General features: G+C 44.4%; 2 pseudogenes and 1 gene segment (V, D, J or C); all 3 read right to left on the reverse strand.

Annotated features, from left to right (window-relative positions):
• Window positions 1-5,559: 5,559 nt before the first annotated feature.
• On the reverse strand, window positions 5,560-6,078 carry LOC116748814 (annotated as a pseudogene).
• A 1,504-nt stretch (window positions 6,079-7,582) lies between these two features.
• Window positions 7,583-20,593, reverse strand: LOC116748813 (annotated as a pseudogene).
• On the reverse strand, window positions 13,533-14,049 carry LOC116748818. The segment is given in 2 exon segments: window positions 13,533-13,836; window positions 13,921-14,049. Coding segments are annotated over 2 exon segments (303 nt in total).
• Window positions 20,594-25,192: the final 4,599 nt, after the last annotated feature.

Consider the following 25,192-nt stretch of genomic DNA (forward strand, 5'->3'; position numbering starts at 1 on the left):
CCCTAAAAATGGGTTATGTAGCCAGTTTTTATGGTTATTTTCCAGACGATGATCATATACCTGTATCCTGTTCCGTTTATCTCTCTCTCTCTTTTTTTTTTTTTTTTTTTTTTTTTTTTTTTTTTTTTTTTTTTATTGCGTTACGCGGGCCTCTCACTGTTGTGGCCTCTCCCGTCGCGGAGGACCAGGCTCCGGACGCGCAGGCTCAGCGGCCATGGCTCACGGGCCCAGCCGCTCCGCGGCACGCGGGATCCTCCCAGACCGGGCACGAACCCGCGTCCCCTGCATCGGCAGGCGGACTCTCAACCACTAGCGCCACCAGGGAAGCCTCTCTCTCTCTTTTATCTAAAATATCTATTATCAATGTCCACACGAGATAACAGGTGCAGGCAACACAGCCCACATATTACAGCCCAACCTGTGTCCCGACATTTCAAAATGTTCTCAGAGGAGAGAATGCCTGCAGTGCTCTATGGACATCAGTTTCCAATATCAACATGACTCATACTATTCAAGTGAAAGGCATTGCATCAGACACGACTGGAGAGATTGTGAGGATGAGAGGAATTGGTAATCCATCTGATGGTGGAAAGCAGAATTAAAGTTCCAACAGTAAAAATTATTTATGTCATTAAACGATTAAAAACTTGACAACTAATAACAGAAAGTAGTGACCCTAACCTTAAAATAAAGGTGTCATGGAGAAATATTTCTGTGCAGCTCTTCCAAAGATAGATGGGGAAAAACAGACAAGCCTGACTCCAGAAAGTCTCAAGATTAGAGACAAAGAAAGTTCCCTGGAATCATTGTGGATGAGGCTTCCGGGGTGGCAATGATCCAGTGGAGAAACCACATCTTCTGAGAGAAAATCCTCCATCCCAACCTCTGCACCTGCCCTGAAATGGGTCCTCTTGTTTTCCTGATGACCCTGATTGCCCCCTGGTGGTTGGAGCAGACCTGCAGGGAGGGTCGTGTCTGGACTCACCCTGACTTCTCACTGAACAACTGAGACAGTAACAAAGGGCTGTGTCCTAGGTCATCACGGAGCTGAGCTGCAGGGAAAACTTAATTTGTGAGGTGTCTCTGGAGGTGGAGAGTCATTTCTGGAGAGACATCTTGTATGCTGTGCTATTCCCAGAACCAAAGCACCCCAGTCACCTCAGACCCTTTCCCTGGGGGCTGAGGGATCCAGTCACAGCAGCCAGCACTGTTTGTGATGGAGAATCCAGAGAATGAGCGGGTAAGGGAGGAGGATCTTCAATAGTCCTGGGGCCCGATTCCTGCACCAGCACCTGGGACACGACACCTGGCGAAGGGAGAAACAAGGAGACACCCAGTTCACAGATGTCATCCCATAACTCCACCTTCCTCAGACCCAGGAGATGTTCACAGCTGATGGATGCCCGTAAGAGGAGGAATGACCAGAAGATTTCATGTTCATTTTGATCAATGCTTTGACTTTCAGAGACTTATGTCAGTGAAGATGAGAACCCAGACTCTGAGTAGCACAGATGCTGTGCTTTCCCCTTGAGCCTGGGTGTGATGTGCAGGTGGGAGGGATGCTTCCATATAAAGATGGTCATGGACTGTCCTTCTCTAGGTTGTGGAGGAGGGTGCTGGCTGAGATCCAGGGTGGGACACAGCTTCATGTCACCTCTGAAGAATGGCTGATATTTCTTTACCAATACGATACTTACATTTCCATATATGTCTATCTCCGTCTATATTATAGGTGTACACGTTGGTTAGTGTGGCCATTACAGAATAACAGACTGGGTGGATTAAACAAGAGCAATGGATTCCTCTCAGGCCTGGAGGCAAGAAGTCTAAGGTCACGGTGTCAGCAGGTTTGGGTCCTTCTCAGGCCTTTCTCCTTTGCTTGCAGGTGGACCTCTTCTCACTGAGTCCTCAGATGGTCTTTTCTCTGTGTGTCTGTGTGCATCCCTGGTTCACTTGTCTGTTCATTATTCCTCTTCTTAAGTGTGACAAAGACCCCTGACCACTCCTTTGCCAACAGGATCCTTGTAGTTCTCTTCTGAAGTAGTCTTGACCTGTGGGCTTCTGTGTTTATATGTGCATGGCCAGGTTTTGTCAAGAGCCTTGCTAAGTGAGAATAATGAGAATCCCCTACCCTTGAACTCTGATAACCCTCAGTATTTGTTCAAAGCCATCAAACCTCCTATCACCCACGTGGTATCTGACCACCCTGGTCTCCCTTTAGCAAGAATGCATTTGAGGCTATGTAACCAGAATCCCCTTAGCTTGTATTTCTTCTGTTAGTAATTTCCAGTCCACTCCACCCCACCGTCGGCTTGGCCATAAGCCCCCACTTGCCAGGCTGTATTTGGAATCAAGCCAATTTTCCAAGGCTGCATCCCATATGCAGCAGCGAGTTTTGTTTTCAGGGTTTGGGTGAACTCTATATTGGAAACATGAGTATCAGTTCACCACCCATGGCTATATAACGCATGACTGAATGAAGCTGATGTCTCATGTATATTTTCCCTAAGTCCACTCACAGCCATTTGTGCATAGGGACACTAGACTGTTCCTCAGTCCTATGCCTGGGAGTACTTTAAACAATTGCCAAGAATCACAGAACTGTGAAAAGCATGGCACTAATTTGACCGCAGAAAGTCCCCAATTACAGGGTGGTAGCTGAAACAAGAAAAGAGAGCATCACCTTGACTGACCTCAGCTGGGAAAACGTGTGTGTGTGTGTGTGTGTGCATGTGTGTGTGTGTGTGCGCACATGTGTGTTTCCTGATTCAAACAACCGGCCACATTCTTAATGTCCGTGAATAACCACAAAATGACAGTATTTATTTTGGGGTGCTCATGAAAGCTAGAAGTAGGTGTATTTGCAGATTTGGAATCTGTGAATAACGAGGATAATTGCATGTGCAGTATTGGAGCGCTCTGGCGTTAGAGTCTATAACACTGTCTGCGGCAGAATTCAGAATGCCTGTACTGGTTGCCTGAAAGCAGGACGGTGTGTCTCTTCCTTCCACATCTACAAAAACAAAACAACCATTAATACTGTTTAAAATCTCATGTGCATTGTCAGGATATTACACGTTTCACAAAGTTCAGGCTGAAATTGAAAATTATGGTGAGCTGCAGGGTTTTTGGAGCTCCTTTGAGAAAAAGATAAAGAAATGATAAACAACCTTAATTCTTGAGTATTATATGTGTCTGTGCATATGAATATATATATACACAACTATAATAAAAATAAAAAGCAAATATGTATATGCAAAAAATTTTAGACACTTCATAATTCACAGCAATGAAACATTAGGATACAGAACAGGGTCTCTGGTAGAGGTCCTGGGCAGAAGAGGAAAGCACAGGTTCTAACAAGAATTCCCTCCAGCCCATATATGCACCTGCTGCAGGTGCAGATTAACAGGAGAAAAGAAAAAAATTTAACCATGTGCATGGACATGCCATAGAAATGGACCCAGAAGGGACCAAAGCAGGCAGCTTTTATATTTTAAGACAAAGATGCAATATTTGTGAGGAATTGGTAGAAGGAGGAAATGTGTGCTTTGGGTGCTCAATTAGTGAAGAACTTAAGCAGGTTTGGGCTGGCGTAGTCATTAAAGAAGGAGCAAGGTTTGTTCATAGAAGATTCAGGCCTGAATTCCCCATCCCTGGTGATAAGAGTGTCCCTCTGCAAAGGAAAGCAGCGTCTGGCTGCTCAGTCCTGAAAAGCCAATAAAGAGGCAAAGTTGGTGAAAGGAAAGTTTGCTTTATTTTGGCTGCCTGCACCCGTGGGTGGGGGGCAGACTTTTCTCCAAAGGTCACCCAGCACTGAGCATCTGTGGGAAAGGGATTTTACAGGCGGACGTAGGGACTACGGGCGGAAACGGCAGAGTCAGCTGTGACAGTCGTCTTGCAGTTGGTCATGAGGTGGTCTGATCAGCCTCCTCTTGCTTGTTTTAAGTAGAGTTAATCTTCAGCTCCAGGGTCGGTTTGTTCTCATTTCTTGAAGCCAGTTCTTGGAATTGTGGCAGCTTATGTCATGGCTACAGTCCGGTCATCATGGAGTTAACTTCTTCCTCCTGGTGGGAGTTTCAGTATCTACCAAGACGGCTCATGAACATGGACAAGAATATTATCTATAGCCCTTGAGGAGGAACTAAAGGTCCTTGATTTGCTTAATGAATAAACTATTATTATTTGGTTTTGTTGGACACGTCGTTCCTTTCTAGATTTTCTCACTCCTCTGATTAAACTTACTCTTAGGGTTAAATTTTGGCACAGAAAAAGGCAGGCAGAAGATACGCGGTAAAGGACCATTTCAGTTCCACCTCCAGGTACAGAGAGGGCACCTTTCACATGGGAGGTTTTATTTCTTGCTTCAGGGTGACAGGGAGGAAGGTCAGAATGTCCTCTGCACTGGCTCTGTCTTACGTCACTTGGAGGCATATTTAGGGGTGCCCTACCCTGGACCCCAACAACTCAGGGCATCCTTTATATTTGGTTTCTACATATGCACAGCAAGCATGTGATGTAGGTAACGGTTTACTTGAATCCTACAGATGTGAAGGTAAACTGCAGCCTGGAATTGGCACGTGATGAGCTGGAGAGCACACATCAGGACACAGTGAGGCCTCCTGTCGAGGCCTGGGCTTCTCCACCCTGGACCTGGCCTCCCCTGCAAAGGTTCCCGGACGGAGGTGGGCCTGCATAGTGAGGATGAAGGACTCTTCCTGGAATGAGAAGCTGTGGGACTTTCTTGCATTTTAGTGCTCACGTAAGATGCTGTGGTGAAGAAAGGAGAATAGATTTGTTTTCAGCAGCTTCTGAAAATTCATGTTATTATCCACCTGACTCTAAACTTTCCCTGCCAACTACATATGTGTCTATTGGTAATAGCTGTGATGATGAATATTTGACATAAAATAAATTACACAGTAGAAGAGGATGCAGGTATGATCTAAGCGTATAGGGATCCTATTGGGCCTGGAAGCAAGGAGCACATGTAGAAACACCGCCAACCCAAGGTCCCCTCTAACTGCATCTTTCCCAGCGACCCCTGAGGATCCGGGGCTGCTCAGCGCATTTATGCTTCTCATACAAGAGGTGAGGCAGCAAGTCAACAGCAGCATCCTGGCAGGGCCAGCTGGTCTACAGTAGGGCAGGGCTGAGATATCACAATGAGGAAGGAAGAGTATGTTTAACTCTTTATACATCCGCTGGGATAGTATTGAAACGGGTCAATTTAGACAACATTTAGACAAGGGAAAACCTGAACATATAACTTTGAGTCTCTGCCTTTCATATATGACATTTTCCCCCGAAATTTGAAAATCCTTTCTAATTCAGAGACTGAATGTGTAAGTCAAGAACCATGGATGAGTACAAAGAGGTCCCCCAGGGAAAACTGCTACATAGAGAGGAAACCCCAGACCGTTGGAGGAAAGCAGTCCCTAACTAACATCTGCACCTGCTCCCGGGTCTGAAACATACACTTGTATGTCCTGAGTGCCCCCTGCATCCCCCCTCTTGTCTCCCTGCAAGGAGGTTTGTGTCTGGGATCACACTGACTCCCCCTCACCGTGTATCCTTCGCACAGTAATACACGGCCGTGTCCTCAGATCTCAGGCTGTTCATTTGCAGATATAGCGTGTTCTTGGAGTTGTCTCTGGAGATGGTGAATCGGCCCTTCACAGAGTCTGCATAGTATGTGTAACCACCACCACTACTAATACCTGAGACCCACTCCAGCCCCTTCCCTGGAGCCTGGCGGACCCAGCTCATGGCATAGCTACTTAAGGTGAATCCAGAGGCTGCACAGGAGAGTCGGAGACCCCCCAGGCTGCACCAAGCCTCCCCCAGACTCCACCAGCTGCACCTCACACTGGACACCTGCAAACACAGAGACATCCTGGTCAGGAGACTGTCACACATCCACTGATTCCCTCACTCATACCCACTCACATCCTCAGTGTCTCTTGCTCTCCATAAATTACCTTGTAAAATAGACACAAGGACAACCCAGCTCAGCCCAAAGTCCATGGTGAGTGTTCTGTCTGAACCCCGAATGGAGCACGTGGGAATCCGGGGCTGGAGCTCCTCTCCCAGAGCTGCAGGGTCAGGGCTGGGGCTGCTTTATATCAGCAGAGGAAGGACCCTATTTTCATGACCTTCTAGTATATAAGAGGCTATGTCATTGAATGTCCTCAGAAAGGGCAGGGTCTCAGAGCAGGTGTGAGTCTTGGATTTTGTGGTGTTGATAGCATTTGGGAAATATAACTTTCATTGTGTGATTGTTCCAGAGTAAACCCTTAGAAACTATATGTCATCTTACATATGCACACACATCTCGTGATGTAGCTGTCATTGTTACCCTCATATTAGAGGTGTAAACTACACCTAGAAGAATGGAGGGTGTGTGTAGTGTCCAAGGAGAAACATGGGGTGACCGTGAGATCCAGCATCTCCACCTGAGCTCTGGGCCAGGCTGCTTTCTGGAAACTACTAGAGGACAGAGTTGGAGTTTCCGGGTGAGGTTAGCAGATCCCCCTCCTGTAATGAGGTCATGATGACTTTGCTCTATTCTAGTGTTTACCTAAAATATATGGACGGGTTCAGGGTTGATGATAAGTATTTTCAAGAGTCTCTTATGTTTCAGTATCTTCCCATCACTCCTTCCATCCCAAGTCATGCATTTCTTCATTTGTAATTATTTTAATGAGGTTCTTGACGTATAATAAAGCGCACACACTCAGAATGAACACTGTGATGAATACTGACGGAGGCACCAGCATTATCAGGAGAGAACAAGTCAATTCCTCTCGTTATTTTCAGTAGTTTCTGGGTTTCCTCCTTCCTGTCCCTTCTTATCTTCCATCCTGTCCCCACATCACCGTTGATCTTCCCTTGTTATCTCAGATTACTTTTCATTTTCTTGAATTTATAAAAGTGGGATGATATTGTATGTATTCTTATTATTATGGCTTATTTTACTCAGCACAAATAGTTGTGAACACTATCATGTTATTGTGTGTGTCAAGAATCCTTGGTTTTAATAACAGGTTGCATTTAATAAATGATCATAGCATGATTGGCTTATTTATTAAGCTGATGTGTGATATTGGAACTGTTTCCAGTTTCTGGGTGTTACAATAAAGCTGATACTCATCTTGGAGACGCAGAGAGATGAGAAGCTGAGAAAACGCTTCTTATTTAATGTTCTTCAAGCAACCTCAAAATGGGGCAGGTTGCACATTATCAAAATCTCACCAATATATCATATAATTAGAGAACGAAGAGAGCAACAAATTTAAGTCTTGGAGAGACAAATGCTCACAGAATAACAAAGAATAAGGTTGTTAACCCTGACATAGGCTGCTGAACGGAACAAAAACTACTACAAGATTAAACTATAAACAGATGTGTTGAGGTCGAGTGTCGTTAGGGTGTAATAGTGCCCCAACGTCTCCTAAGTAACTACCTCGCCAGTGTCAGCGTGGTCCTGCTAAAGTGTGAGTCAGATGGTGTTACCTCTGTATCCACACAGGTGTGTCTTCCTACCTGGGACAGCCCAGGAGTCCTGCCTGAGCTGTTAGGTCCTCCTACATCCTGGGGAGGAGGACATTGGCCGTGGACTTGGATCTGCACTGTTTCATAGCATTTGCGCTCACAGTGTGACCTCTATCCCCTCATCCAGTCCCACTGTGCCATATACTTACCACATATGGAATAGGATCACACGCAGAAATGAATAATAATGATCCAGGTTCTGATTGATGCACAAAACCCTGTCACAACCCTTGACAGTTTCCACTGAGAGCAGCTCTTTATTTTGTTCACCGTCTCTGCTTAGGGAGTGTCTGGAGGAGAAGCCCACCCTGCCCCATGCAGGATCGCTGTGAGAGGCTCAAGTTCAGCTATAGGACCTGCTCCTGTGAGGAACACTCACGTGTAAGGGAGGCTGACCCTGACTGTAGGCTGGGGGCTCAGCCGGGTCTGAGGGCTGGGATTTGTGTCCACCTCGTGTGGACATTGCTTGGGCTGTGACATCCTTTTAGCACAATGCCTGGGTCAGCTGAGTGTTCTCTGCATCAGAGCCCATTCTCCGTGCAATCACTTACACACCTAGACAGAGCTTAATGTAAGACCCCAGAAGTCATGCTTGTAATATTTACATAACTGAGTGGAAACTTACAGCTCCATCATTGACTGCCCATGAATTATTGTGGTCTCTTCATTTACAACTGAGAAAAAGTGCAAGCAACAAATATGTTCTTCCACAAATTAGTACATAAACAATGAGTGATGTATCCATGCTGTGGAATTGTATTCAACAGTTTAAATATTAAAGTATTGTACCACGAAAGGACATGAGGGAATCCTAAATGCATATTGCTAATTAAAAAACCGGTCTGAAAACGTTCAATTTCACCTATTTCACATTTGGGAAGACTTCAGTCTATATATAAACCTATCAGATGAGCATTTAGCAGGAATTGGGGAGAAGGTGTTTGATACGTGAAACATGGGCAATATTTAAGGATAGTGAAATTCTTCTCTATGAAATTGCAGTGGTGGAAACATTGCACTATGAACTTGTCAAAATATGTAAAGTAATAGCAGAAAGAGTGAACCTTATTGAATATAAATATAAATGCCACTTATAAGAAGGCGACTCAAGGATGGAAGGATGCACACTGTATAGATGATACCTAATATCATAGTGAATCTATGAATTAGCATGTCAGTAGAAGGTGGGAAAATAGTTTTGACCTAAGTGACTTTGGAAATGAGTGGAGTCTGATGGCTAAGTTCTAAGCCACTGCACGTAAGCACTAGAGCCTGGTGGATAACGGTATTTCCATCAGGAGTCAGGCTAAGCGTTCAGTTCCAACTGTGCATGTGGACTTGAACAATTAGTAGCTGGATGGCATCGGTGGAGCCAGGCTTCTCACTGTCGGATGGAAAGTAACAGAGAAGCAAGGGAAAAGGCTGGATTTCCCCAAGTGATGTTGCCCTAGGATCGGAGATGTAAGAATGATCTCACTTTTACCTCCACACAGGTCAGAAGGTGAGATACAGAGATAGTTGCCGACGAGTGTGTGTATACGTGGGTAGAGAACACAGATATATTTCCAAGGTCTTTTAGCTTATAGGGTCTAGAGCCAATGCTCCCAGTAGACAGGACACCAACATTAGTATCCTAATACCAACTCTTCTGGTTATTAATGTTATTCTCCAGAAAAGGATCCACGACTTATGTGAGGCATGGCTAATTCCAGGGCCACAGAATAGAATACACACGCTTATCCTGCAGATTCTTGTGGCACCAGAAATTAAGGAAGTCTTCACACAAATGGATGGGTGCCCATAAAGAGGATACAGGAGACAATCTGAAAGAGCTCCTCATGGCTGACAAGCTGTAACAATTACAGAAGCAAAGAAAATGCCTTAGTATATAACCTTAATACAAGGTATGAAACAAATGTCTTGACTCATACTTATATAAAGAGATTGAATAAATATATCTAATGGGGAAGGTAGGATAAATCTCCCTTAAGGAATAACTTCAGGTACCTCATCATGGTCATCCTCCCTTCAAGAAGGTGCACTTAACCCTCCATCCCACAATGAGGCCTGGCGTAGAGACGTGATAGAAATGAAAGAGTGTCCTTGAGTTTCATGATGAATTTTTAGGTATAATATCCCAAACATCATTCGTAAAATCAATTTGTAATTTTTCTGTATCCATTAAAATTTCTGTCCTGAAACCAACAACAGCAAGAGTAACAATAACTTCACTGATAAGGGAATTAGGCACAGACTTGGAGAATGTGCTCTCTAATATCATATTTATAAAGGACTTGTATCGTGACTATACAGCAACTTCACAGCTCAACAACAGTAACAAAAAATGAAAATAATGAACACTTTGCCAGTGATCTGAAGATACTTCCACAAAGAAGAGATAAAAGGTTTTCACAAGATTCTTCGTTAAGGAAACATAAAATAAAACAATCATGAGATATTGCTACTCACTTATTACAACAGTTAAAGCACAAAATATTAAGAAATTCAAATATTGGGGATGATGTAGAGCAAAAGGCCCCACATCCGTTTGCTGGAAGGAATGCCAATGGCCGCCAAATGGAATATATTTGTCAATTTCTTAGAGAGAAAACCAGACTCTCACCATGGGATTGAGGAGTGTGCTAGAAAAGTATTTACCAAATTTGTTTGAATATTTATGTTTGCTCAAATAACTTCATACGGGTGCTGTATCATCTTTACACCTTCGAGCCTTTACCACTCCCTAAAATTGGGTTATGTAGCCAGTTTTTATGGTTATTTTCCAGACGATGATCATATACCTGTATCTGTTCCGTTTTATCTCTCTCTCTCTTTTATCTAAATATCCATTATCAATGTCCACACTAGATAACAAGGTGCAGGCAACACAGCCCACATGTTACAGCCCAACCTGTGTCCCGACATTTCAAAATGTTCTCAGAGGAGAGAATGCCTGCAGTGCTGTATGGACATCAGTTTCCGAATATCAACATGACTCATACTATTCAAGTGAAAGGCATTGCATCAGACAAGACTGGAGAGATTGTGAGGATGAGAGGAATTGGAAATCCATCTGATGATGGAAAGCAGATTTAAAGTTCAATAGTAAAAATTACTTATGCCATTAAACGATTAAAAACTTGACAACTAATAACAGAAAGTAGTGACCTAACCTTCAAATAAAGTTCTCATGGAGAAATATTTCTGTGAAGCTCTTCCAAAGATAGATGGGGAAAGACAAACAAGCCTGACTCCATGAAAGTCTCAAGATTAGAGACAAGAAAGTTCCCTGGAATCATTGTGGATGAGGCTTCCGGGGTGGCAATGATCCAGTGGAGAAACCACAGCTTGTGAGAGAGAATCCCTCCATCCCAACCTCTGCACCTGCCCTGAAATGGGTCCTCTTGTTTCCTGATGACCCTGATTGCCCCCTGGTGGTTGGAGCGGCCCCTGCAGGGAGGGTCGTGTCTGGACTCACCCTGACTTCTCACTGAACCAACTGGGAGAGTAACTAACACAGGGCTGTGTCCTAGGTATCACGGAGCTGAGCTGCAGGGAAAACTTAATTTGTGAGGTGTCTCTGGAGGTGGAGAGTCATTTCTGGAGAGACATCTTGTATGCTGTGCTATTCCCAGAACCAAAGCACCCCAGTCACCTCAGCCCTTTCCCTGGGGGCTGAGGGATCCAGTCCCAGCAGCCAGCACTGTTTGTGATGGAGAATCCAGAGAATGAGCGGGTAAGGGAGAGGATCTTCAATAGTCCTGGGCCCGATTCCTGCACCAGCACCTGGGACACGACACCTGGCGTAGGAGAAACAAGGAGACACCCAGTTCACATATGTCATCCCATAACTCCACCTTCCTCAGACCCAGGAGATATTCACAGCTGAGGGATGCCCGCAAGAGGAGGAATGAGCAGAAGATTTTCATGTTCATTTTGATCAATGCTTTGACTTTCAGAGAGTTATGTCAGTGAAGATGAGAACCCTGACTCTGAGTAGCACAGATGCTGTGCTTTCCCCTTGAGCCTGGGTGTGATGTGCAGGTGGGAGGGATGCTTCCATATAAAGATGGTCATGGATTGTCCTTCTCTAGGGTTGTGGAGGAGGGTGCTGGCTGAGATCCAGGGTGGACACAGCTTCATGTCACCTCTGAAGAATGGCTGATATTTCTTTACCAATACGTTACTTACATTTCCATATATGTCTATCTGCGTCTATATTATAGGTGTACTCGTTGGCTAGTGTGGCCATTACAGAATAACAGACTGGGTGGATTAAACAAGAGCAATGGATTCCTCTCAGGCCTGGAGGCAAGAAGTCTAAGGTCACGGTGTCAGCAGGTTTGGGTCCTTCTCAGGCCTTTCTCCTTTGCTTGCAGGTGGACCTCTTCTCACTGAGTCCTCAGATGGTCTTTTCTCTGTGTGTCTGTGTGCATCCCTGGTTTACTTGTCTGTTCAGTATTCCTCTTCTTAAGTGTGACAAAGACCCCTGACCACCCCTTAGCCAACCGGATCCTTGCAATTCTCTTCTCAACTAGTCTTGACCTGTGGGCTTCTGTGTTTATATGTGCATGGCCAGGTTTTGTCAAGAGCCCTGCTAAGTGAGAATAATGAGAATCCCCAACCCTTGAACTCTGATCACCCGTAGTATTTGATCAAAGCCATCAAACCTCCTATCACCCACGAGGTATCGGACCACCCTGGTCTCCCTTTAGCAAGAATCCATTTGAGGCTATGTAACCAGAATCCCCTTAGCTTTTATTTCTTCTGTTAGTAATTTCCAGTCAACTCCACCCCACCATCTGCTTGGCGATAAGCCCCCACTTGCCAGGCTGTATTTGGAATTAAGCCAATTTTCCAAGGCTGCATCCCATATGCAGCAGCGAGTTTTGTTTTCAGGTTTTGGGTGAACTTTATATTGGAAACATGAGTATCATTTCATCACCCATGGCCATATAACGCATGACTGAATGAAGCTGATGTCTCGTATATTTTCCATAAGTCCACTCACAGCCATTTGTGCGTAGGGACACTAGGCTGTTCCTCAGCCCTATGCCTGGGACTACTTTAAACAATTGCCAAGAATCACAGAAATGTGAAAAGCATGGCACTAATTTGACTCCAGAAAGAATTCAATTACAGGATGGGAATTGAAACAAGAAAAGAGAGCATCACCTTGACTGACTCAGCTGGGAAAATGTGTGTGTGTGTGTGTGTGCGCGTGTGTGTGTTGCCTGATTCAAACAACCGGCCACATTCTTAATGTCCGTGAATAACCACAAAATGACAGTATTTATTTTGGGGTGCTCATGAAAGCTAGAAGTAGGTGTATTTGCAGATTTGGAATCTGTGAATAACGACGATAGTTGCATGTGCAGTATTGGAGCGCTCTGGCGTTAGAGTCTATAACACTGTCTGCTGCAGAATTCAGAATGCCTGTACAGGTTGCCTGAAAGCAGGACGGTGTGTCTCTTCCTTCCACATCTACAAAAACAAAACAACCATTAATACTGTTTAAAAATCTCATGTGCATTGTCAGGATATTTACACGTTTCACAAAGTTCAGGCTGAAATTGAAAATTATGGTGAGCTGCAGGGTTTTTTGGAGCTCCTTTGAGAAAAAGATAAAGAAATGATAAACAACCTTAATTCTTGAGTATTATATGTGTCTGTGCATATGAATATATATACACAACAATAATAAAAATAAAAAGCAAATATGTATATGCACACAAAAATTTTTAGACACTTCGTAATCCACAGCAATGAAACATTAGGATACAGAACAGAGTCTCTGGTAGAGGTCCTGGGCAGGAAGAGGAAAGCACAGGTTCTAACAAGAATCCCCTCCCAGCCCATATATGCACCTGCTGCAGGTCGCAGCCCTGTACTTGTTGGGTCCTGTGCGACCCCTGGTGGTAACGGGCATCCGTGCAGGGAGGTTTGTGTCTGGGCTCACACTGACTTCCCCTCACTGTGTCTCTCGCACAGTAATACACGGCTGTGTCCTCAGTTGTCAGGCTGCTCAGCGATAAGTAGATTGGCTCTTGGAGGTGTCCCTGGTGAAGCTGAGCCGGGACTTAAGAGTTGGGTTGTAATATGCGCTTCCACCACTATTTATCCCCCCAACCCACTCCAGCCCCTTTCCTGGAGGCTGTCGGACCCAGGCTACATCATTGCTGGTTAATGAGAATCCAGAGACAGCGCAGGTGAGGGAGAGGGTCTGTGAGGGCTTCACCAGGCTGGGTCCCGACTCCTGCAGCTGCACCTGGGACAGGGCACCTGTGGACAGAGAGAACCACGGTGACTCATGGGCTCAGATGCTGCTTCCCCATGTGTTCACGTCTGAATCCCTGAGAAACTCACCTCTGGGAGCTGACACCAGGAAGAGGAAGAGCCACAGTGGATTCATCTTCTTGCAGATGAGATTCCTGAAGCCCAGAAATTCTCTTCAAGCATGAGGAGAAACCCGAATTTAAGTGAACAGGTACTTTGTTTTTACCTTGTGGTCTAAGGGGATATTTGCATAAGGGAGGGACCTTTTTATAAAAAGCAGAAAGTAGTGAAGGGAAGTCCCAGTCTCTGGGACTCCACCTGAGGACGCTGCTGACTGTTTCCTCAGAGAACGCAACCCCCACCTGGGTTCCCCTCCCTATGCCTGGGGGACTCTGTGTCCAGGAATGAAATGATGTTGAAGGGCTAGTCAGGAAATCAGCTGTGCTCAAGGTTTTACGGCAGATTTGGGCAGTAGACTTTAATTCCATGGATGTATATATTTCATATAAATACCCATCACACATTCAGGGTCCTCCAACTCTTGTTTTTTCCTTTCTGCATTACGTCATGTTTATTTCCTGGATGTGCAAGTATTTGAGACAAACCATACATGTAATAATCACCTTGAATTCAGACAGAGTGAGGTAGAATTTAATGTTTATCATAATTCACAACGGACGTCGTGTGTCCCTTAACTTGGGTGAACATTTCTTTACCTGAAACATTTTAAACGTTATCAAGAGTTATTCTGGAGGTGGATTTATTCACAACAACTAAACACACAGCGTATTTTGTGGACAAGGTAGTCATTCTTGCTGAGATGGTCATGGATCCCAGCACTGCTGACATGGCCACTAGCCTGACCTGCCTGTTTCCTGTGCACCACTGAGTGTCTGCAGGAACACCGCGAGCTTCAGGGCTCCATCCTTGCAGGTGGATGTTGGGGAATCCCCAGGGCTAGCAAGGTCTGAGAACAGACACCTCCTGGAAGCCCGTCAGGACTCCAACATGCTGGGCAGGTGACCTGGTCACTGTGCACAGACTCACTCCTTCTAGAAGTGTTCATTTTTACTCTCCCTGTCACAGCCAGTGACATGGGAGCTCAGGGAACACAGTTCCCACTGCACTGGGTGAGAGAACATGCATGATTCTTGGAAGTAAGCCTTCAAAGTGAATGGCTTGCAGAGTATGTGGGTGTCATGGTCAGAGGAAAGTCCTCACCTCAGGAAGCAGGTTCCCTTGAAAAGTCCACCTGAGAGCTTTCCTGGGTCCCTGGGTCATTGAGTCCTGGGACTGTGCCTGAGGTCATATAAGTAAGTGGTGCTGGAGAGCAGAGCACAGCTCCACCCCATCTCACTGTGGGCACTGAGGATGTGGCCTCACCATCTGCATTTCCGTCTGCAAGGATGTAAACTGGGGATCACGATGGTAATGGTATGTCTGAAATTTATAGTGGGTTTGCCAGAGGTGTTGAATGTTGACACGAGTGTCATCAGTGATGCTAACTTCTCCTGGGAACCAGAAAGACCAGTGTGAGTCCCCATCTCTGACTGACACCCTGTACATGTAGCGCTGGCTCCACTCCTGCCCTGAGAGGTCACACCTGTGGGTGTGGGGCAGGTCAGCTCTCCCTCATCCCAGTGATTTCACCTGTACACTGACTGATGTCGAGCCTGCTGTTTATGAGAAGGTATTTACTGCATACTATTTCATGAACACAGTACTATACATCTTTTAGCTTTTGCAATAATATTTGCAGAGTAAATTAAATACTAAAGCATCTGCCTGCTTGAATGTCGATAATAGGAGAGCCGCACAATGTAATATGGGCAAGAATCACAGGACACATATGGACCCTACTGTAAGGAACTGAATATCGAGCTGATACGCTGTGCGATAGGGGCATGGAAGGGATGGCATCTAAAACCTAGAACCAGGTGGGCCCATTATTCACCAGGTGGAAGAAGGGCCTGTATTTGTACAGATGCCCCAGCATCTGACCTGCCCTTGAGCTGCTGGATTAGAGGAGATCCATCCAAATTCATGTTAACATAGAAGGGTATATAACAGGTGTCTTTATGCTCCAGTGGTTGGGGATGTGTTGTTAGGGTCCATTTAACCCTAGGAAAAATGTGTAAGGTCACCAGGACTAAAAAAATTTATTTTTCCTTTGTGGAGAAAATTGGAGGGGATTATGTCTGGAGACCAGATCATATGATAATGCTGGAGGGAATATCCATTAGAGACGCCCAGTGGGTGATGGGAAATGAAGTGGGGAGATTTCAGTCATGTTGCTTTGCCAGTTACCAGTGATGGTCACAGCAAGAGGGCCTGAGCATCGTGATGGGAGGGAGAAGGGCTGATGGTGGTGGCTTCATGGGGGCGACGTGGACAGGTACTTCTGATGGTCTGTGTTTTCCCTTATGAGAACTTGACAGTATAAGCTCAGAATGAGGTTTGGAGTTCAGGAACATTGAGACCAGATGGTTTAGGTCATTTTGTACCTTTGCTGGAATCATTGAGCAAAGAAGAAGCAGGAACTATACTTGGAAATCAGCAGCGTCCTCGTGTCATATTAGATTTGTTGCCTTAGATGTTACTGAATGCAAAGACATTCGTTGTCCTCACATTTCATTTTCTAGGTCCACTTGGAATCCAGTTTCAAATGTGAGGGATGTAATGAAACATTTATTATGAAACAAAAAGGTATCTAAAATTTAAGAGGTATAAGTAAAAATTATGGAAATGTGTTACTGAGATTGTAATTGTCAAGCTCTTCTCTGGGGCAACATAAATTAAAATTAATAATAATAATTCAAGGAATTGATTTTGTTTTCAACCTTTGCTAAATACATTGAATCACTCAAGTTACAGTCATACATAAAGTCATATCTGTTATGGGTAAAATTTATTGTTAGCAAACGGCCATTCTAACTGATGAAATCTCACTCTGTCATCAAGGATCTGTGTCTCTGTGGACACGCAGCACAGTTCTCACCAGCAACACAGGAAGGAGGGTACGTTGGTACATTTCTACTTTTCCAGAAGAGCATCTCTGAAGAAGTCCCCCCTCTGTTTACCCATTCCATCCTTGTAGTATCTGAGAGAGGCCTTTGAGTGTACTGTGACATGTTCCCACATGAAGTTCCCATGGCTTAGGAAGTGAAAGTTTAACTTCACTTTTCATTGTAATAGAAACACAACAAGTAATAATTGAGAAGCAAAAAAATACATTTAAAATTTATCCAGAAGCAAGCTAGAGATTGGCAGAAAATATTTGCAAGAGACATATCTAGTATATCTGGTTGTTATCTAATATGTAGCAAGAAGCGTTAAACTCAACAATAAGAAAGAAAGAAAAGGATTAAAAAATGGGATAAAATCCTTAACAGACACCTGACCAAAAAGACAAAGAGTTTGCAAATAAGGCTGTGGGAGAACATATGTCACAGGGAAATGCCATTCCGAACAAGGACATATCCCTGAAAGCTTACAAGAGTGGATCAGATCAGGACTCTGAGAACCTTAAACACCTGCAGGATGTGAAGCAGCAGGGGGTCCATTCACAGCTGGTGGGGATGCAGAACGGGGTGCACCTTGGGAGACATTTTGGAGGCTTCCTGCAAAACTAAACATACTCTTATCTGTGTTTCAGCAATAGTGCTCCTTTGTACGTATGTGAAAGACAGTAAGACTTTAGTCCAGAGAAAACCCTGCACACGATGCTCACTTACCATTATTCATATTTGCCACAATTTGGAAAAGACCAAGACGTCCTTTCATAGGGAATGACTAATAAACTGTGTACATGCAGACAATAGACACTGAAATGTCACACCGATTTGGAAGAAATATTGAAGGGTGAGACAGAAATGCAGAAAAGAGATGTTAGGAAAACACAACTGGCAAGATGATGTCAGCAGAATGAAAGTGGCCCCTGAGGACAGACGTTCCTAAGAGGTTCTACAGTGTGAGGCTGAAGAGAAGACAACTTGGACATATGAGGAGGGAAATCTCCTCCTCTGCCCCTCTTGAGTTCCTGAGGCTGGGCTGATAAAATATTGACAAAGACAGATTAACAGGAGAAAAGAAAACCATTTAACCATAGGCATGGACGTGCCATAGATATGGACCCAGAAGTGACCAAAGCAGGCAGCTTTTATATTTTAAGACAAAGATGCAATATTTGTGAGGAATTGGTAGAAGGAGGAAATGTGTGCTTTGGGTGCTCAATTAGTGAAGAACCTAAGCAGGGTTTGGGCTGGCGTAGTCATTAAAGAAGGAGCAAGGTTTGTTCATAGAAGATTCCAGGCCTGAATTCCCCATCCCTGGTGATAAGAGTGTCCCTCTGCAAAGGAAAGCAGGGTCCGGCTGCTGGGTCCTGAAAATCCAATAAAGAGGCAATGTTGGTGAAAGGAAAGTTTGCTTTATTTTGGCTGCCTGCACCCGTGGGTGGGGGGCAGACTTCTCTCCAAAGGTCACCCCGCACTGAGCATCTGTGGGAAAGCGCTTTTATAGGCGGAAGGAGGGGCTACGGGCAGAAACGGCAGAGTCAGCTGTGACAGTCGTCTTGCAGTTGGTCATGAGGTGGTCTGATCAGCCTCCTCTTGATTGATTTAAGTAGAGTTAATCTTCAGGACCAGGGTCGGTTTGTTCTCATCTCTTGAGGCCAGTTCTTGGAATTGTGGCAGCTTATGTCATGGCTACAGTCTGGTCATCATGGAGTTAACTTCTTCCTCCTGGTGGGAGTTTCAGTATCTACAAGACGGCTCATGGGACATGGACAAGAATATTATCTATAGCCCTTGAGGAGGAACTAAAGGTCCTCGATTTGCTTAATGAATAATCTATTATTATTTCGTTTTGTTGGACACCGTCGTTCCTTTCTAGATTTTCTCACTCCTCTGATTAAACTTACTCTTAGGGTTAAATTTTGGCACAGAAAAAGGCAGGCAGAAGATACGCGGTAAAGGACCATTTCAGTTCCACCTCCAGGTACAGAGAGGGCACCTTTCACATGGGAGGTTTATTTCTTGCTTCAGGGTGACAGGGAGGAAGGTAAGAATGTCCCTCTGCACTGGCTCTGTCTTAAGTCACTTGGAGGCATATTTTCGGGTGGCCTACCCTGGACCCGAAACACTCAGGGCCTCCTTTATATTTTGTTTCTACATATGCACAGCAAGCATGTGATGTAGGTAACGGTTTACTTGAATCCTACAGATGTGAAGGTAAACTGCAGCCTGGACTTGGCACGTGATGTGCTGGAGAGCACACATCAGGACACAGTGAGGCCTCCTGTCGAGGCCTGGGCTTCTCCACCCTGGACCTGGCCTCCCCTGCAAAGGTTCCCGGACGGAGGTGGGCCTGCATAGTGAGGATGAAGGACTCTTCCTGGAATGAGAAAGCTGTGGGACTTTCCTGCATTTTAGTGCTCACGTAAGATGCTGTGGTGAAGAAAGGAGGATAGATTTGTTTTCAGCAGCTTCTGAAAATTCATGTTATTATCCACCTGACTCTAAACTTTCCCTGCCAACTACATATGTGTCTATTGGTAATAGCTGTGATGATGAATATTTGACATAAAATAATCTGCACAGTAGAAGAGGATGGAGGTTCTTATATAAGCGTATAGGGATTCTATTGGGCCTGGAAGCAAGGAGCACATGTAGAAACACCGCCACCCACGTCCCCTCTAACTGGCATCTTTCCCAGCGACCCCCTGAGGGGGGGGGGTCAGCGCATTTATGCTTCTCATGCCAGAGGGTAGCAGCAAGTCAACAGCCCGCATCCTGGCAGGGACAGCTGGTCTACAGTAGGGCAGGGCTGAGATATCACAATGAGGAAGGAAGAGTATGTTTAACTCTTTATACATCCGCTGGGATAGTATTGAAACGGGTCAAATTAGACAACATTTAGACAAGGGAAAACCTGAACATATAAATTTGAGTCTCTGCCTTTCATATATGACATTTATTCCCCTATTTGAAAAGTCTTTCTAATTGAGAGACTGAATGTGTAACTGAAGAACCATGGATGAGTACAGAGAGGTTCCCCAGGGAAAACTGCTATATGGAGAGGAAACCCCAGACCCTTAGAGGAAAGCAGCCCTTAACTACCATCTGCACCTGCTCCTGGGGCTGAAACATACACTTGTATGTCCTGAGTGCCCCCTGCATCCCCCTCCTGTCTCGCTGCAAGGAGGTTTGTGTCTGGGCTCACACTGACTCCCCTCACCGTGTATCCTTCGCACAGTAATACACGGCCGTGTCCTCAGATCTCAGGCTGTTCATTTGCAGATACAGCGTGTTCTTGGAGTTGTCTCTGGAGATGGTGAATCGGCCCTTCACAGAGTCTGCATAGTATGTGTACCACCACTACTACTAATAGCTGAGACCCACTCCAGCCCTTCCCTGGAGCCTGGCGGACCCAGCTCATGGCATAGCTACTGAAGGTGAATCCAGAGGCTGCACAGGAGAGTCGCAGAGACCCCCAGGCTGCACCAAGCCTCCCCCAGACTCCACCAGCTGCACCTCACACTGGACACCTGCAAACACAGAGACATCCTGGTCAGGAGACTGTCACACATCCACTGATTCCCTCACTCATATCCACTCACATCCTCAGTGTCTCTTGCTCTCCATAAATTACCTTGTAAAATAGCCACAAGGACAACCCAGCTCAGCCCAAAGTCCATGGTGAGTGTTCTGTCTGCAGCCCGAATGGGAGCACGTGGGAATCCGGGGCTGGAGCTCCTCTCCCAGAGCTGCAGGGTCAGGGCTGGGGCTTTTATATCAGCAGAGGAAGGACCCTATTTGCATGACCTTCTAGTATATAAGAGGCTATGTTTGAATGTCCTCAGAAAGGGCAGGGTTGTGAGTGGTGTTGATATTTGGGAAATATAACTTTCATTGTGTGATTGTTCCAGAGTAAACCCTTAGGACCCATATATCATCTTACATATGCACACACATCCCGTGATGTAGCTGTCATTGTTACCCTCATATTAGAGGTGTAAACTACACCCAGAGGAATGGGGGTGTGTGTAGTGTCCAAGGAGAAACATGGGGTGACCGTGAGATCCAGCATCTGCACCTGAGCTCTGGGCCAGGCTGCTCCCTGGAACCTACTACAGGACAGAGTTGGAGTTGCCGGGTGAGGTTTGCAGATCCCCCTCCTGTAATGAGGTCACGATGACTTTGCTGTCTTCTGTGTTACCTAAAATGTATGGAGGGGGTCAGGGGTGATGAGAAGTATTTTCAAGAGTCTCTTATGTTTCAGTATCTTCCCATCACTCCTTCCGTCCCAAGTCATGCATTTCTTCATTTGTAATTACTTTAATGAGGTTTTGACGTGTACTAAAGCGCACACACTCAGAATGAACACTGTGATGAATACTGACGGAGGCACCAGCATTATCAGGAGAGAACAAGTCAATTCCTCTCGTTATTTTCAGTAGTTTCTGGGTTTCCTCCTTCCTGTCCTTCTTATCTTCCATCCTGTCCCACATCACCGTTGATCTTCCTTGTTATCTCAGATTACTTTTCATTTTCTTGAATTATAAAAGTGGGATGATATTGTATGTATTCTTATTATTATGGCTTATTTTACTCAGCACAAATAGTTGTGAACACTATCATGTTATTGTGTGTGTCAAGAATCCTTGGTTTTAGTAACAGGTTGCATTTAAGAATGATCATAGCATGATTGGCTTATTTATTAAGCTGATGTGTGATATTGGAACTGTTTCCAGTTTCTGGGTGTTACAATAAAGCTGATACTCGTCTTGGAGATGCAGAGAGATGAGAAGCTGAGAAAACGCTTCTTATTTAATGTTCTTCAAGCAACCTCAAAATGGGGCAGGTTGCACATTATCAAAATCTCACCATATATCAGATAATTAGAGAACTAAGAGAGCAACAAATTTAAATCTTGGATAGACAAATGCTCACAGAATAACAAAGACTAAGATTGTTAATCCTGACATAGCTGCTGAATGGAATAAAAACTACTACAAGATTAAACTAGAAATGGATGCCTTGAGGTCGAGTGTGGTTAGGGTGTAATAGTGTCCCAACGTCTCCTAAGTAACTACCTCGCCAGTGTCAGCGTGGTCCTGCTAAAGTGTGAGTCAGATGGTGTTACCTCTATACCGACACATGTGTGTCTTCCTACCTGGGACAGCCCAGGATTCCTGCCTGAGCTCTTAGGTCCTCCTGCATCCTGGGGAGGAGGGCCTTGGCCCTGGACTTGGATCTGCACTGTTTCATAGCATCTCCGCTCACAGTGTGACCTTGCCCCTCATCCAGTCCCATGTGCCATGTATTTACCACATATGAAATGGTGAAATAGGATGCATGCGGAAATGAATAAGAATGTTCCAGGTGCTGACTGACGCGCAAAACCCTGCCACAACCCCTGACAGTTTCCACTGACAGCAGCTCTTTAGTTTGTTCACCGTCTCTGCTTTGGGAGGCCTGGAGGAGAAGCCCACCTGCCCATGCAGGGTGCTGTGAGAGGCTCAAGTTCACCTGCAGGACCTGCTCCTGTGATGCACACTCACGTGTAAGGGAGGCTGACCCTGACTGTAGGCTGGGGGCTCAGCCGGGTCTGAGGGCTGGGCCTTGGTCCACCTCGTGTGGACATTGCTTGGGCTCTGACATCCTTTAGCACAATGCCTGGGTCAGCTGAGTGGTCTCTCACAGCCCTTCTCCGTGCAGTCACACACACCTAGACAGAGCTTAATGTAAGACCCCAAGTCATGCTCGTAATATTTACACAAGTGTCTTGATACTTAGAGCTCCATCATTGACTGCCCATGAATATTGTGGTCTCTTCATTTACAATGAGGAAAAATGGAAGCACAAATACGTTCTTCCATAAATTAGCAGATAAACAATGAGTGATGTATCCATGCTGTGGAAATTGTATTCAGCAATGTAAATATTAAACTATTATACCATGAAAGGACATGAGGGAATCCTAAATGCATATTGCTAATTAAAAAATCGGTCTGAAAACGTTCAATTTCATCTATTTCACCTTTGGGAAGAATCAGTCTATATATAAACCAATAAGATAAGCATTTAGCAGGAATTTGGGAGAAGGTTTCATAAGTAAACATGGGCAATATTTAAGGATAGTGAAATTCTTCTCTATGAAATTGCAGTGGTGGAATCATTGCCCACGAATATGTCAAAATATATACAGTAAGAGGAGAACCTTTTAATATAAATATAAATTTCATTTAGAAGCAGAGACTGAAGGATGGAACGATGCACACTGTATAGATGTAGCTAATATCACAGTGAATCTATGAATTACATGCTGGAGAAGGTGGGAAAGTAGGTTTTGACCTAAGTGACTTTGGAAATGAGTGGAGTCTGAGACTAAGTTCTAAGCCACTGCACGTAAGCACTAGAGCCTGGTGGATAACGGTATTTCCATCAGGAGTCAGGCTAAGCGTTCAGTTCCAACTGTGCATGTGGACTTGAACAATTAGTAGCTGGATGGCATCGGTGGAGAGAGGCTTCTCACTGTTGGATGGAAAGTAACAGAGAAGCAAGGGGAAAGGCTGGATTTCCAAGTGATGTTGCCCTAGGATGGAGATGTAAGAATCTCACTTTTACCTCCACACAGGTCAGAAGGTGAGATACAGAGCTAGTGCAGACGTGTGTGTGTACACGTGGGGTAGTGCACAAAGATATATTTCCAAGGTCTTTATGCTTATAGGGTCTAGAGCCAATGCTCCCAGTAGACAGGACACCAGCATTAGTATCCTAATACCCAGTCTTCTGATTCCTATTACTATTCTCCAGAAAAGGGTCCGCAACTCAGCTGAGGCATGGCTAATTCTAGGGCCAGAGAAGAGAATACACACGATTATCCTGCAGACTCTTGTAGCACCAGAAAGTGAAGAAATTCACACAAATGGATGCGGGCCCATAAAGAGGATACAGGAGACAATCTGAAAGAGCTCCCCATGGCTGACAAGTGGTCACAGTTACAGAAGCAAAGAAAATGCCTTAGTATATAACCTTAATACAATGTATGAAACAGATATCTTGATTCATACTTATATAAAGAGATTGAATAAATATATCTAATGGGGAAGGTAGGATAAATCTCCCTTAAGGAAAAACTTCAGGTACCTCATCATGGTCATCCTCCCTTCAAGAAGGTGAACTTACCCTCCATCCCTGAAAGTGGCCTGGAGTATGGACATGGCAGAAATTATGGGTGCCCTTGAGTTACATGATGAATTTTTAGATATAATACACCAAACACCATTCATAATATAAATTTGTAATTTTTCTGTATCCATTATAAATTCTGTTCTGAAAACAACAATAGCAATAGTAAAAATAACTTCACTGATAAGGGAATTAGGCACAGACTTGGAGAATGTGCTTTCTAGTATCATATTTATAAGGACTATTATCATGAATATACAGCAAATTAACAGCTCAACAACAGCAACAAATAATGAAAATAATGTACACTGAGCCAGTGATCTGAAGATACTTACACATAGAAGAGATAAAGGTTTTCAAAGATAAAGGTTTAATTCTTCATTAAGGAAACATAAAATAACATGACGATGAAATACTGCTACTCATTTATTACAATAGTGAAAGCACAAAATAATAAAAAATTTAAATACTGGGGATGATGTAAAGCAAAAGGCCCCTCATCCGCTTGCTGGAAGGAATGCCAGTGGCCGCCAAATGGAATATATTTGTCAATTTCTTAGAGAGAAAACCAGACACTCACCATGGATTGAGGAGTGAGTTAGAAAAGAATTTTCAAAAGATTTAAAAATATTTATGTTAATACAAATAAGTTCATATGGGTTCTTGTATCATCTTTACACCTTCGAGCCTTTACCACTCCCTAAATATGGGTTATGTAGTCAGTTTTTATGGTTATTTTCCAGACGATTAGGATATACTTGTTTCTGTTCCCTTTTATCTATCTCTCTGCTTTATCTAATTACCTATTATCAATCTCCACACTAGATAACAAGTGCAGGCAACACAGCCCACATGTTACAGCCAGGCCTGTGTCCCGACATTTCAAAATGTCCTCTGAGGAGAGAATGACTGCAGTGCTGTATGGACATCAATTTCCGAATATCAACTTGACTCATACAATTCAAGTGAAAGGCATTGCATCAGACAGGACTGGAGAGATTTTCAGGATGAGAGGAATTGGAAATCCATCTGAAGCTGGAAAGCAGATTTAAATTTCAATAGTAAAAATTATTTATGTCATGAAAGGATGAAAAACTTGAAAACTATTAACAGAAAGTAGTGACCTAACCTTCAAATAAAGGTGTCATGGAGAAATATTTCTGTGCAGCTCT

Source organism: Phocoena sinus, chromosome 2, assembly GCF_008692025.1.
Source record: "Phocoena sinus isolate mPhoSin1 chromosome 2, mPhoSin1.pri, whole genome shotgun sequence".
Lineage (NCBI taxonomy): Eukaryota > Metazoa > Chordata > Mammalia > Artiodactyla > Phocoenidae > Phocoena > Phocoena sinus.